At 40.4% G+C, this 16,465-nt stretch overlaps 1 protein-coding gene across 6 annotated transcripts in view; it reads left to right on the top strand.

Moving 5' to 3' along the window:
• Positions 1 to 16,465, top strand: part of slc2a9 (solute carrier family 2 member 9) — a 106,700-nt gene that overhangs the window by 42,592 nt on the left and 47,643 nt on the right. For all 6 annotated transcript variants that reach the window (XM_022745196.1, XM_022745197.1, XM_022745199.1 and 3 more), the window contains 2 exons: positions 1,993 to 2,180; positions 5,700 to 5,810. In XM_022745196.1, coding sequence (XP_022600917.1) covers positions 1,993 to 2,180; positions 5,700 to 5,810 — 299 coding nt within the window. The remainder of the gene's footprint in view (positions 1 to 1,992; positions 2,181 to 5,699; positions 5,811 to 16,465) is intronic.

The following is a 16,465-nucleotide window of genomic DNA, read 5'->3' as shown; positions in this document are numbered from 1 at the left end:
ACACACACACATACACACGCACACACACACACGCACACACACGCACACACACAGTCTTCATGCCTTACAAATGTTGCACCATGCAGCCCTAGAGACCATGGACCAGGCTTTAATTTGGCAGTTCTGTCTGTCTCCTGTATGGTAACAGTCCACAGTGTGTGCCATCCAACTCCCACATAATGACCTGTTTTCAGCAGTCCCTGTCGGTGTGAAGAGATTTGCTTTTCTGGGTCGTGTCCTTAACCTGTACCCACCTCGACTTCCCATAACACCAGGGATTCAACTTTACAGGAGAAGGGATTAAAGTGAGGAAAGAAATGTCTTAACACCCACTTATTCCCTCAGGTACATCACATTCAATTGGTCCAAGTTCAAACATTGTTCAGCTGGCCAGGTGGCAGATAACAGCTAAAAGCCTAGTTAGCTGTGCACACATAAATCTAAACTGTGTGTGCATTTCTGATTTAAAGGTTTGTCGGGCCTTGTGACTGAGAGAAGAATACAACATTAGTCAATTGACAAGGTCTGTCTATCTGACTATTTATCTACTGTTTAAAGTGAATGACCTAAAAATGGATGCTATGGATTCCTGTAATTTATTTGTGTTTGTGACCAATACAATGGTTCAAGGTTTGTCTGCATTAAGCTGAAGGGGCAACAGTATAATAGAACATTTCACATCCTTAAGTGACAGTGGTTGTCAGACAGAGAGGGCGAGTAATATTGTGTTGATGAATTGTGTATCCCAGAGGAACCATTTACAGTGAGAACATGACAGGACCAGAATGTAGCCTCAGGGTATGCCACAGATCATTTAGACTACAGTTCAAAGGTACCCTGTGGAATTGTCTTGTCAACAAACACAGTTACATACGTTGTTCTCATCAACACACATTGCGTGTGTTCTTGAGGGCTAACAGATGTGTAGAATGCATTTCTGTCCACAGTGAACATTTTTAAAGCCAGTTTGTCTTTCAATAATTCAAAACGTCATCAAAATGCTGCTAATTAGCAGTTTTACTAGTTAATAACATTTAACTTGTAACAGAGCTATTTTTTTTTAAATAATGAGAACATAAAAGGTGAGATTAAACGCAGCCGATATTTTACTCGCTAATGTTCTGTTTAAGAAAGATCTACATTTAAACAGGTCCTACAATTTCCCAGTGGCCTGAGGGTCGTTTTGTCCTGTGCTGTGACCAGGGATTATATAACAAGCGGGAACAAGTTGATTGACCTCTTGCATCACCTCACCTGTGTATGACGGCTACCTCACTGAACTGCTTCGGCTCGCAGTGTGTCTCCACAGTGTTGCTGCTGCGTGGCTGCTACTGGCAGTACTATCTTTCTACACTCAGTTTGCTTTTGATAATGGCCATCAATAACAATAATCATCCATAGTTGATAAGCGGTCTGAAAAGGGAATACATGTAACCAGAAAGCAGTCACATGATTTTTTGAGAGAGAGAGAGCGAGCGAGCAAGCACTGGAAAACTAGTGCCCTTCACCTAATGTTTTATTAACTTATGAACATAATATAATTTTAGCCTGCATGGGGTTTGTCCTATGACTGTATAGTGCACATGTAACCTCCACTTTCTCCTGTAATAACATAAAAATTGCTAAAATGCTTTAAAACATATTTATAATAAAACATATTTTTTCTTATATTTGTTAGTCAGGCACAATTTTTTTGTATCTTGTAATCTGGATAACTTTCCTCCCAGATGAACACAGCGGCCAAATCACATCAAATTACATCAACAAATAGGGTTTGCCTACAAATTAGTGGTCTGATGGTTTGGATGAGGAGGATGGCCTGAATTATTGTTTCAGTTCACATCTGTCTAAGTGGGTGTAACAAGTTGATCCAGTTGTGCGTAGGTTTCTCCGTTTGCATTGAAATGAATCCTCAAGTCCTCTGATTTCAGCATAATTGTTGTAAATATTTTCAACCCAGTGTTTGTGTGTGTGTGTGTGTTTGTGTGTCAGCCTTCCAGAGGTTTTTGGGGAAGACGGATGTGTCTGAGGAGCTGGAAGAAGTCCACGCAGAGGCTCGAGCTCAGGACAACCTACACACCGTCTCCGTGTTACAGCTGCTGAAGGGCCCGGCTGTTCGTTGGCAGCTCATCACCATCATCGTCACCATGGCGTGCTATCAGCTCTGTGGCCTCAACGCTGTAAGCTACAGCTCATATTTCACTTTTGTCTGATTTTCACTGGAATCCTGTTCCTTATTTTATCTTACAGGACACTTGATTTAAAAAAAGGGGGGGGGATTATTGGATTTTAAAAGTACTTTTAATACCATTTCTAGTGCAAACATTGTCTGTATCAGCTAGAGAAGATGAAGGTGAAGATGCTCTGTCACACCTGCAGTTACACCTCAATTAGTTTTGGGCCTTGGTGGACAGTGCAGTGACAGGAAGGTGAAAAGTGTTTCCTCTCCTACCCGAGAGACTCAAAGAGTAATTCTTTTGCCTTCTTATCAAACCATGCAGAACATGCCCAGTTCATTGTTTCCTTGATGTTAGGAAGTGCTATCTTAATTAGGGGATCAGTGCAATATACTTAAAGCGGCATTGTTTGATGTTTTTGGACACATGGGGATAGCAAGCCAAGTTGAAAACACAGAACTGGCATGTTGTTACCTTACAGAGTATCTAAGGTGAATGCGTGTTTATACATCCAGATGGAGCAACTTTAGCATTTATCCGGAGTCGACAAATACAAGTCCAATATTCATTCTTCTTTGAGCTCTGTTTTGGTCTTCACAAACTCCTGAGAGCAATATTGCCGACTATCCATCTGTCTGCCATTTAATGCAGGGCAAGTGGTGAACAGCGTGTTTATCAGTGCCTTATCAATAAGCTGGAAAATGCTCACAATGGGTATTTGAGCAATCATTCACATACATTTTCTTACATGCAGCTTTAATGTTTAGCCCGGTCAACCCCTCATTAGAGCTGCAATTTTGGTTAAGTCAAACACTTATTGTTACGGTGTCACATATAAAGCTTTGTATCAATCAACCATTATAAGGCTTTTGTTGAGACACAACTGCAGTTTCATGTAGCCTTAGTCATAATGACACATGACTCCTACTTCCTTGGTGCTATAATATACTGTAAGTCTGTAGCTATTTCTAGATATTTTAATGTAAGCAAAAGCATTTCTAACATTTCTTTAACAATCATAAGCTACTGTTTGTGGGGCTGCTGGCCACATAATACAGGGCGGGTGGTTAACTGCTTAACCACTGGGGTGTGCTGTCCTATCGCAGCCCTGACGGTGACAAAAAAATACAAAAAAAACAATATTATCACAGCCCTGCTTGTCAGTGGACCAGGTGTGGCGGCAAATTGCAAACAGTGTCCCTGGGGGCCTGGGCATTCACAGGTGTGACCCCCATATTTGTAGTTACTTAGAAATAAGGTCTCTTTTATTTGCAAAGTTTTAAATTGTATTCTGCACAAGTGAATATGTTTCCATCTGCTTTTTTGTTATAAATATATCTTTTCTTCTTAGGGTCATGCTCAAAATTACTGTGTATGAGAACCTGTGGGCATGGAAAGTCACTGTGAGTCACTCTGTCCTGTGCACTTTGTAGACAGAATGAGATGTTTAACCATCCTCCACCCGCTGTGTTGCAGTGGGTAATGACTGAAATGTCTGTCTCTGGACCTATAGGTGCCAAAAATACCCCTACATGAGGTGATACGATGGAAGAAAACAGTGCAGGGAAGACAGCTAGCCAGTGAGTGGCATATTTTCAGCATGTGTTGTGCCCACACAGTTTGTCAAGGAATGTCACTTCACTTGAGATTATTACCATAACAGATGAACGGCTGCCAGGTTTTAAAAACTTTATTAAAAGAATCAACCATCTGGTTGTATAAGCAGCAAATACTACAGCATCTTGTCTGTGATTGGGAAGGTTCTCTTCATCACTCACTACACCAAGCAGTGCAGTAGATAGATAGATAGATACTTTATTTATCCCCTAGGGTAAATTCATGTGTCCATTAGCTCATTGTTGATATAAAATTAATAGTTAATAATAAAGTTAATATAAATAAACAATAATGATTAGATTGGTCCACTTCCTTTGGCTGAGGTGTTGTATAGCCTGATGGCAGTGGGAACAAAGGATCTCCTGAACCACTCTGTTCTGCAGCGCAGTGAGATGAGATGTTTGCTGCAGCTGTAGCTGCTTCTCTTCCTGCTAGATTGTTGTGGAGAGGATGGTTGGTATTGTCCAAGATGGCCTCCATCTTACATTGCATGTGTCTCTCCAGAACAATCCTGAGTGAGTCCAGACTCCTGCCAAGCACAGACTCAGCGTTTTTTACCAGCTTGTCCAGTTTCTTTGTGTTCATGTCAGACATGCTGCTGCCCCAGCAGACTGCAGCATATAAGAGTACACTGTCCACCACTGACTGATAAAACATGTGCAGCATTTCATTGCAGACGTCAAAGGACCTGAGCTATAGAGACAGTAAAGGAGGAGTGGCTCAAAGGTTGTCCAGAGACCTCTCAGAGAGATTTAAAAATACCTGTCCAGTACTTGTTAAGTGAAGAACAGGACAAAGGAGTGAATAAGAGACCCAGTCTGGATTCAGCCTCTTGCCCATAGGGGACTCACCCCAGGATCCATCTTAGAAAATTTCTCTTCAGAAAGGTGAAGGAGTTTAAACTGTAGAAACCTGTATCTCACACAATCTGAAGTTAGAATTGAGTTTGGTGTGTTCTCGTCTATCTTAACTTGGATCTCCACCTCCCACAGATCCTTGATTACTTCTATAGAGGTTTCTGATTCTTATTAGTTTATATAAGCCAGTAAAAACACCATTATCACAGGGATATATAGTGAGGTTATCATCCAAGGTGGTATTGCTCAGTAAAGAAGGAAACTGCGGTAAACTAGACCTGATAAAATCCCTAATTTGTAAGTAAACATTATAATTGAGGATTGGAAAGATTATGTCTTTCTTGCAGATGAGCAAATGAGGCAAAGACACAGTCAGTATAGACGACTCAATGCCTTTAGCCTTCCACAGTTTTTGTTGTGGTAGGTAATAGCTGGCTCTTATCTAAAGGAGAAAAAAGAGACATAGCTACCTGCTCACATTTTTTAAGAATTAAATAGGAGAATATATTTTTCCCTTGGCGGGATAAAGGCAAGGGCAAGGATGATGTGAGGAGAGCAGATGGAGAGGAACTTTTAGTGAATGAAGCCCCAATATTGACCCATGGTTGGCTCTCCTCGTTTGAGATTCAAAGAGGCAGAGCCATCCCTCCCCTTTGTCTTGATCTTTGTGAGAAAGTTTTGTTGATTGTTAGTGGCTTATCGTTCCAGATAAATGTTGTGATGAGGAAAAAAATGTCTTAATCAGAATCATGATACTGTACATTGAAAAATGTATACAGAGTTATTCAAGTTGACCCGACCTGCCAAGGACAGAAGGAACGTATTCCATCTTTCAAAATCCTTCTTAACTGATCGTAAAACATTATTAAAGTTTAGATTTCAACATACATTTTATGAAATTATTTTAAATGCCTACAAGCTTTAAAGCCAGCAAGATGGCCTGAATGTCTGTAATGAAACATAGGGTGTATAAAATTGTATGTTGTTCATGCAGATTTATGTGTAAAACAGATAAAAGACGAGTGAAATTTGGTTTATTTTCTCGCAGATCTGGTATTACACCAACGGGATCCTTCGGGAAGCAGGCTTTGCCGAGAACATCCTCCCCTACATCACACTGAGCACCGGGGCTATAGAGACATTGGCTGCCATTATCTCAGTAAGTATTGCCACTTTAAATCAACCAAACATGTCAGGTTTCTGCACTGGTCTGCTCTTGGAATAAATATTCACAAGATAGATTTTGTTTTACCTCAGAGGTGGTCTTTACATTTTGGTCATTAAAACCCTCATCTATCTTCAAATACAAAAATCTGTAATGTTTGTGTTAAAGTTTAGTCTCCAAAAATTTTCACAAATGGACCAGTTGAAAAAGCTAAGATCTGACCTGTGCAAACAAAGACATTTTTAGTTCAGCTGTAATCCTGCTGCTCTTCACCAAAGTTGGTTGGTGTCGAGGAACCTTGCAAATGAAAGCTGCTCAAACAGCAGGAGTCCTTCCCTGCTCTGGCAGCTGATCTGCCACTAAATGACTGAGCAGAGAGCTCTTTGCACCACCAGTGGAGTAATTAGCTAGTGGAAGTATCTCTGTTGGCAGCTTGTTAGGCAGACACTGTAGTATTTACACCTGAGCATTATGTGATGATTGACGTGCACTGATCACTCAACACAACACACTACATGTTGTACAAGCCATGTACAACATGTACCCAAGAGATGACTCCTGTTGCAGTCTGCAGATATCTTACCTTGCGCGATGAAGCACGGGTATGATGTTGAAGTGTATTTATTTTGATTTCCATCACAGTTTCTCTTCTGTGAGATTATGGTTAATTGCAGCTTTGACATACACACAGATTGTTAAAATGTGAGAAAGAAAAACATCAAATCCTTAACCAGGCAGACTGAGATGGTGAGATAGGAGATTCCGCAGCAAGTTTTGCTGGATGTAGAGACTATGTGTTGTATTGACACCAAGGTACCTGAAACCTGAACTGGCTAAATGAAAAGGTACAGAAGTCTGTTGAATTTGACACACCAAATTGTTTATTGGGTACAGCTCATTCTTTCGAAAGCTTGATCAGTATCGTGAGAATAAACTAAATTCCACTTGATTTAGATTTAATCGTAGGAAAGGTTGCCACTGGGTCATTCACATATAACAAAAGGTCATCTGTGTACAGTAACACCTGACGTTTAATCCCACCTCACCATATGCCCTGTAAAAGTGGACATGTAATGCAATGCAATGGACAGTGGTTCTATTGCAACTGCAAAGAGTACGGATGGCAATGGGCATCCTTGATGTGTGCCCCTTGTTCATGAAAAAAATGGTGTACATAATGAGTTGGTACTAACACACACTTACAGAGATGAGTATAAGAGTCATCTCAGAGATCATCCAGGAGCCAGATTTATCACCGAGACCCAATTTTTTGAAGGAGCTCAAAGAAATACTCCCACTCAGTTTGGTCAAAGGACTTCTCGGCGTCTAATGAGATGACTGCCTCAGGGACCAGTGTAGAGTGTGAGTTGCATTGAGGAGCCTGTGAATGTTGGAAAATGAGTAATGTGCTTTTATAAAAACCAGTTTGGTCTTTAGAAATAATGAAAGGCATAGTTTTCAAAAGTCTGCATTTTTTTGTGAATTATTTTTGCATCTACAATAAGAAGTGATATTAGCTGATAGGATCCATAATCAGCAGAGTCTCTGTTCTTCTTGAGCAAAAGTGTAATAGTTGCTTATGAAGGAAAATCATCATCAGCCCCCTGAAAAAATTCATAAGAGAATTGGAGAATGCTGTCCTGTAGTCTTGCCACCCTGGATAGAGGTAATTGCCACGTGAATCTCTTTAGATCTATCATTGATTTAGTTCAGCAATTTCATCTGATTCAAAACAGGACACATTTAAGCTGTCTAAAAAAAATGTTATTAGCCCTTGATTTGAAGTAAATTCAGGGGAAAACATTTTAGTCTAATAGGATTCAAAGATCTTTTTAATTTCCTGTGGACTTGTTACCAAGTTACCATGACACTCTTTAAATTCAGGAATTAGTTGTGAAGCTGCCTCTCACTTTAGCTGATGTTCTAGTAGCCAACAGTTCTTGTGCCATACCTATATGACAGACCACAAGAAAAAAACTGTAGCTGTTCCATTTTTTTTTTTAGATAATAAATTCAACTTTAAGGTAACTTGCTGGTATTCCCTTTTTGAAAAAAAAGCTGAATAAATAGATTTTTTGGCGATTTGTGGTCAGGGTAACAAACTGTAAACGCAAAATTCACTTATTACCCCTTAATGGCATCGAGCTGGCTAACATTTTAGCAAACAATTACATATTCACACATCCAACTGACACAGAGCAGCTTTAACACTGATGTTTCAGGCAACCTGACCAATCAAAGTACAATATTCTCTCATCTTTTAGTTTAGGTGTCCACCAACTTCTAAGAAAAAATATTCATATAGACTCTTAAGCTGCTAAATGTGTTCACCAGCCAGTCACTAACTTTGTCTTTCTGCTGTTTGTGGCTGGGCAGCTTGAATTCAGTGAGTTCATCAGAGCTTTCTGGTTGACAACAGCTTCTTGCTTCTGAAACCAATGCTGATGAGAGCAGCGACAAGGAACCAAAATGGCTGTGGGTTGTAAAACCAAAACAATGAGCTGAAAGATGCAATAAAGCTCCATAGAGCTAAAGAAGAAGTGTAAGGTGATAATTCTGTCTTGATTTTTCACTACGAGGGACCCCTTTCATATAACACATAGTCATATGACCAATTGTTTATCTAAACATATCAAGTAGAGCAGCTTTAACCTCAGCTGCTAATTATAGATTTTCAGTATTTTGGAGACTTGCCTTCTGGCATTTTCATATCCCTTCCACCTCTGCATGACTCCTTGCAGCTAATTACAAAGAACAACACAATGGATTTATGCTGTTCTCTCATCGTGTTCCAAAATACATCTAAAATGAATCTGTCACTTTTTAATTTGTTGTGGATCTAATTTCCCTAATCCTGTGTTCTTGAGATATAGTGGTACACCAAACAGAAATAAACTTAAGGCAGTTTTACTGAGTACATTCTCCACAAGGGCCAATAATTTACCAGTTTAATAACACATCTATGTGTCAGGCAGAGTTTCTGTGCACCAAGCGTTACTTTTCCAACAAGATAGAAAATGCAGTGAGGAACACAGCCACCTCCCTCCTCATTTAATTAGTGTGTTAAAGCCCTGTTTGTGGCTGCTATCTATTTTTGTGATTCTTCTCAGCATGAGCACATTTAAGTCTTTGATCTGGAGGCTGACATCTTTTTGAGATTCCCACGGGAATCTTGTGGAAATCCTGCTGGTGAAAACGGAGGGTGTTAAGCTGGGATGGGATGAAATGAGAGTCAGTTTCACTATTCACCACATGGCTAGAACCAGATAGGAAAAACCAGGAGCGGGCGAAGGCTATTTTCTTTATTTTCAACATAATGTCAGTCGTCAAGAAGAGTCAAGTCAATCTTAGTATAGTGCAAATTCACAACACAAGTTATCTCAAGGTGCTTTCCAAATAGAGCAGGTGTAGACCTTCTCTTTATAATATTATTTACAGAGACCCAACAATTCCCATCAAGAGCAAGTGCTAGGTGACAAGGAAAAACTTCCTTTTAAGAGGCAGAAACCTCGAGCAGAACCGGACTCAGGGAGGGCGGCCATCTGCCTCGACCGGCCTCGTTCTTTTGTCTTTTTTTTCTTTTTTCATTCTCTCCTGTCTGCTCTGGTGGCTGGTTGCTGGTTGGCTTCAGGCAGCCACCTGACCAGTGCACGACGTGTGGGGATTGACAATGCATGGTGCAGCCACCACAAAAATGCCATTGCCAACAATGGAGTCATAATCGATTGGGGGAAGACAACATAGAATGAAACAGAGTAAAGAACAATGATCCATGTATCACACTGACAGAGCTTTTAGACAAGTCTAAAAAGTTTTAAATGATTCGTAAGTCGAGAGTGGCATGGACGAGATTTTCTTTTTAATTCTGTCATGTTATTGGGATGGGGCAGAAGTATTTTTGTGGGAGTGGGATGGGACAGGAGTGAAAATCCACTCCTGTGTTTCCCTCTACTTTGATCTGCGGCAGGTAGAAGACTGCACAGAGTGACTTATCTGCAGGTGACTCACTTCAAACACCAGCATGTAGCCTTCAGATATGAGTTTTCCCTGCAGCCCCACAGTATCTCCGCATCAGCCACAGTCAATTCAACAACCTTCTCATATTCTGATAATAATGAGCTACTGGCTCTTTGACTGACGTACACCACAAAGACAGAAATTATCAAAATTAAACTCTCATATTCACTGATTCTAGAACTTTTTTAATCAAACAAATTACTTGGCAGTACTGTTAATTTTTAGTACGTCAGATGCCACATAGTTTATGACCAACTTTATTTTTTTGTTCACGGTGATGTTCTGCTTTTTATCTAGCAAACACAATATTATGACCATAACTTGTACATGGTTTGCATTGTAACAATATCTCAGCCACTGCCAGGAAAAAGCAAACACACACAAGAGAGAATTTCCATTGGGAAAAAACGGAACATTTGACATCTCTCTTTTTGAGAGCAACTTCAAGATTTTTGCAGACCTGTGTTAATATTTCATTAACACACGTCAACAGATACCATTTGTATGAGCCTCATGTTCACAATCAGGGACACTTTGACATCCAATGAGGAAGCTTAATTTGATGTGTGGCTTCAGGAGCTTCAAATATTTATGTTAAAACTTTTTTTTTTTTTTTTTACATAAGTGACAAACATTTCAAAGGTGAGTTTTAATCCCTAAATCCTGTGATATGTGCTTCCTAATATAAAAAATGACTACATTAGCGGTGCCTTTCCAACACACAAAAAATAATTTGACATGTTTTGCAGGGACTTTACATATTCCAGATTTAAGGAGGAGAAGAAATAGCTGTCACAGAAAGCTCAGTGTGCAGGGTCACCTCCCTGTAAACACACACATGAAAATCTGTAAGGAAAGATTCTGCAGTTTGGTGTTAATGAGTTTTGGGAGTATCCAGGAATCGGGTGCACTCAGAAGACACCACCTTTCCTCATATTGCTCTACAGGGAAATTAAGATTTGCTCTGTGATTGCAGACAAAACAGAGGAAGAAGGCTGTCACTTATGGATTCCTGTGTGACGATTAGAGTGTGATGTGATATATTATATTCAATCATTTGGAAGTAAGGCATTGTTTGGACCTGTATTGACAGAGATAGAGTTTTTAAAGTGATAGTATTAATTATTTGGCTTTGTCCATTCAGTAGTGGAAGTGAACATATTACCCATCATAACTATGCTGTACAGGTGATTTGTGTAGCTGATTTCCCGCTGCCCCACCACTCTTGAACATCTTGGTGTTACATGGTGCTCTGATTCAATGCTTGCATGCTATGGAGCTGGATTTTCAGCCCGCCTATAGTAATGTGCAAAGCAGTTCTTTTCAGTGTCCCGGATCACTAGAATCAGTTCATTAAAAAGATTTGTTCACCGAATCGTTCAGCAGTTGACCTGAGCTCCAACTGCATCGTCCCACTCCCTGAACTGTTGCTTCAACAAACTCTGTTTATAATTCTTGATATTTTAAAAGATTCCTTGTTGGATATCACTGGTTTTTAATGACTTTTAAGTCTTGGAAGGTTCTGCATTACTCTTACTAACTTGCTGGGTCTGATTCCTACAGTTTGAGCCTCTGACTGTCACTCAGGGCTCATGTTCACTGTGTCGTACGTTCAGCGTCTGAATTGCTGAACACGCACCGTTTCCTTGCTGTGAAAGAGTGAGTGAGTGTATCCCTCCGAACGAATCAGTGACTTGAATCACTCACTCAGTGAGTGATTGTATCCCTGCACGTTCGCTCAACTGAACTGAGAGATGAATGGATCGTTTCAGGAAGTGATACAGTTCAGTTTGTTCACTCAAAAGATTCATTCTTTTGAACAAATTGTTTGCGAACGTGCGTAGACACCCCTCATGAGATTGTTTTGATTGTTGGTACCAATATGAATGTAATCTGCATTATGGTAACTTACCATGAAATTGAATGCGCCTATGTGGTGTTAGAGGTGAAGCAGGGACTGTGTGGCAGGTCAAAAACCAGCACAGTGTAATTGCTATGTGAATTAGATTTCCCCTTTCTTTGCATAGCAAAAAAGGATGAAAGTGCACATCTTTTATTCAACACACGTGTCAGTGATGCCATCAGGTCTGTCTCTATGCACCATGATTAACGAAAACATAAAACAATATATCTGAATGACATTAACGGGCCACAATATGAAGAAAATGCCCTTAACAGGTCTTTTCAATAAATGGTTTATTTGATAATTGGTCAAACACTTATGCTTGAATTCATTAATGTAACATCATTGAACTCTAAATACAGGCAATGGTTGTCCTTGGACCAGAACAGCCAAATATTTTCTTGTCCCAGGCAAATCTAACACCCTCTGTTTTCACAAGCTTATTAGTGCAATGTTAAAGTTGCTTGTGGCAGTTTTGCACCTCTGGTACAAGGACATCAGTTTCTTGTTGCAGTGCACTTGGATGATAAAACTGTGGCTCTTCTTTTCTTTATCAGGACACTATGATATGGAGTGCACAGATTTTTAAGGGAAGGAAAACCACTGTATAATTATTGGTCTCGATAGAAGCCAGGCCCACAACATTTACTGATTCCTCCAGATTCCAACCGCCAGCTGTGCCACAAGTGGCATTGGTCACCATATCCTGTGGATTTAGGGATGTTCAAGTACACCATGAATATAGGGTGATAAATCTTTGAAATTTGATTTTAAAACCCCCTCCTGAATTATATAGGCAAAAAAAGTAGTCCGGAAAATTTCTAATTTTATGTTTTCTGTGTTCCCACTCACAGTGCACATGTCCTATTGCTTGAAAAACATCTGTGTAAGAAGAAGGCGGTAGTCTGTCTCTTTGTAGAGCTGATTAGCTAACTGTATACAAAAAAAGCAAAAACAACTGTCAGCCAGCTGTGTGTTTGGTGAAGTTAGACACCTCACGCCTTTAATTAAAGCTTTGCGTTAGCTGCCTCATTTTTTTTTTTTTATTCTCTTCGTCAGATAATTCACAATGCAGTGTGTGTTCTAAGTTACAATAGGACATATTTGTCATATTTGTAATTATAGTGCTAGAAAGAGAAAAGTGAGGGTAGCTAAAGAAAAACATAAAAATGAGATGGGAAATGTCTTAACTTTCTCCCACCCTCAACACAAGTACCTGGGTTCAAGCCTGACACGGCTTACAGGGTCTTTGTGTGTTGTAGAGTTTGTGTCCTCCTTGTTTTCCCTCCCACAGTCCAAAGTACATGAAGGTCAGGGAAGCTCTAAATGAGTTTGACCGAAGTATGTGTGTGTGACACATCGACAACCTGCTCCTATCGCTCCAACAATGCATGCTGGGATAAACTGCAGTGACACTGAACAGAAATAAGTGTTTATAGGAAATATATAGGGGATGGATGGATGAGTCAGTTCAGTCTTTTCAGTGAAATACTGTATTTTTCAGCAATGTGGACACCTGTGGTTGGAGGATGGCCACAGATAAAATTTCTCATTTACAATAAGCATGTTAGACTGACTGCTCTCTCCTTTTGTTCTCCCACTGTAGATTAATGAGGTGATTCATACACTTCTTAATGTTGTGAGCTTCTACACCATAATTCACACCGCCTGGAGCAACTTTTTATCTGTTCACGTCTGTTCGCATCTGTTCATATCTTTCCATTAGCTTTGTATGAGTTCACACCGTTGTTGAATTCTGCATCTCATTAAATCTGAATGCATCATTAATCATCAACCAAAGACTTATTTAACCCTTTCTTAACCTCCATTGACACTATTTTATATTCAGATTTTTTATTCAGTATATTCTGATTCTGTCGTGACTATTATAACTCCTTTATGGAACACATAATGAAAAGAAAACAGGCATAATGTATGATTACTTAATTCACAATGCTATCCACTGACCTCCTGCCCCCTTTTCCTGCGCCCTACTGGGCCATTGCATTTTCACTGCGGCACACTTGTCACTACATGGCTGGCTTACACACAAGAACCGTGGACTGTGTGCCACCACTCATTAAATCACGCACACGCGCCTGTGTCGTCACACTCTGTAGCCCTTTGGCAAATTAAAGTCTAAACACAAACAAATAATCAGGCACTACTGACCTTATGGTAGCGAAGATGCATTTCAGACTACAATAATATACAAGAGAATGAAAATACACAGGTGTTATTTAGAGTTACAGTTACAGTTACTTCATTAATAGATAGATAGATAGATAGATAGACAGATAGTAATACTCAAACTGACAGATCTAAATGAATGTTTCATGTTAACGGTGATTACTTATCTAGTCTGAGTAATTCTCTAGCCTGTGGAAGTTGTCTTTCCATGCTGTACAAATATGATTATCTGCAAATGACTTCGTCTGGAGGCAGGAAGGCAATATATCTTCTCTAATCTCCTCAGCTATGCTTACCGACTACAGAACACCAGTGTTCAGCATATCAGTATTCTCCTTTAATGTCTTTGTCCTACAAAAGTAATTTGTGTGCCAATCGTCACGAGTGTGAAAACAATCACAGTGTCATTGTCAGTATGTGTCTGTGTGACAGATTTCCTGATCCAAAGCCTCTCCTGAGGATTTAAGCAGGGATGGGGAAGGGCCAGTGGTGCCTTAAGCTGTGGACAGTTGTCTTTAATGGCTCATCTGCTTCTTGATGTGATGAATAATGACAGACATTTTAGTCTTGCCAACCGTGAGGGGCTGAAGTAGCCGGTCTGACCTCCATCGAGTCTGCCAAGAAGTGGGATATTGGGCTGCATATTTTCACATTGTGAGAGAGTTGTCATTTAATCCCGTTTGATCTCTTCATCGTCATATTTGTCAGCACAAAATGGACAAGACCTGGAAACGCGTCAAGTGATTTTTATGTCAAAAGGTGGTATGACTCACTCACGGGTAGTGTTGTTGATACATGGACATGGGCTGAAGGTTTGAGTGCTGTAACAGGTGATCGTTCAGTTGGCACATGACTTGCCTGTCAAATCTCATAGATGCAGTATATTTGGAGATATTGTCTTGAACAGTGAACACAGTGTTTGAAACACACATTCAAGTCTGTTGGGGCCAATGTATGATATGCAAAAGAGTTCATGTCTCCAGATCTCAGGGAGACTGGCAATAACATACACATTCCTACAGTTGAACAACACCACACTTCTCCCTGCGCTTTATCACAGGCTCATACACACACACACGCACACACACACGCACACACACATACGGAGGCTGATAAATATTCAGCCTCTTACACCTTCACAGACTGTAATGAGCTGCGGCTTTGTGTGTGTGAATGTGTGTGGCTGCAGTGTGGGTAGTGTCTGCTGGAAGAGAAACGTCCTGTGCTTTCAGGGACCAGTGGGACATGTGGAGATACACACACACACACACACACACACACACACACACACACCCACACAGATACTGCTCAAAATAAACTTTGGAACAGGAGGAAAAGTCTTGATCCGGTGTGACCGGTCTTGTGTTGTGATGGGATTAACCAGCACCTCCCCCTACAAGCCACATACATACACATAGAAAAGCACCTCAAGATGTGTTTTTCACCCTGGCTCCACTCAGCAGCCCCTCTGCACAGGGATACATACTGTACAAACCCCAGTAACCTTTTCCACAACCTCATGAAATCCCACCGGTTTGGCGCTTAGGGTTCGGGTTGAGGGGCAGTACCATGAATACTATAATCCTCTGAGGCCATGATGGAGGAAGGCCTGCAGCTGGAGCTTTACTTGGGGCTCGATCTGGGCTTGATTGTGGCAGTGAATGAATCAGGTCTCCTTCTCCTCTGCCCTGCCCTGCACTGAGTGACCCCACTAGAAAACACCTGGGTGGAGAGTGAGAAGAAGTGCCTGTGGAATTATTGATGAGCCACCTGCAGTATTGTGCACGAGTAAATCTTTGTGCATGTCACTATATGATGCATTATTTATAGAGTGTTCTTCACCACCAATAGAATTTACTGGTGGCTTGAAGGGTTAAGAAAATAAATGTGATATGCTGCCTCTTCCTTCAGCAAATCTTTGCCTTCAGATTAGTTTTTTTGTGTCCTGCACTGTGATGTAATGTTCCCATATGGCACACACAGTACGATTTAGAAGGCTGAGGAGGTGCACAGCATCTCATAGAGAGGGTAACATAGGGATCACATATTAAAATGTATTTAACTGATTTGTGAAAACAATTGAAAATGTTAGCATGCTAACATTAGCCAATTAGCTCTAATCCCAAAGACCAGGTAAGGCAGATGGGAATGCCATTAGTTTTGCAGGTATTATGTCATAAACCAAAGTAATGGGCAAATTGAAATTTGTGCTGATCATATGAAGCTAGATGAAAAATAAAGCGATCAACAGAGTGACTAGTATTCATCCTCTAGTCACCATGAGTATTTGCACCAAATTCCATGGAAACCCTTCTAATGGTTGTCAAGTTATTTCACTAAAAACCAAAAATGTCAATATCGTAGTGAGACTGAAAAAGTGATCTGTTGAAGAAAAAAGTCACCTGATCACTAAAGTCAATAGGCTTCATGCCCTGGGTGAATCTGTAAGAAATTGCATCACAATTCTTACTGCAGTTGTTGAGATATGTCACTCTGCGCCGACCGACAGACTGACTGTCATCCCATGCCACGAGCAATA

The sequence above is a fragment of the Seriola dumerili genome, unplaced genomic scaffold (genome assembly GCF_002260705.1).
Source record: "Seriola dumerili isolate Sdu_G_001 unplaced genomic scaffold, Sdu_1.0 BDQW01000088.1, whole genome shotgun sequence".
Classification (NCBI taxonomy): Eukaryota; Metazoa; Chordata; class Actinopteri; order Carangiformes; family Carangidae; genus Seriola; species Seriola dumerili.
This window is presented reverse-complemented; position numbering and strand designations above follow the sequence as displayed.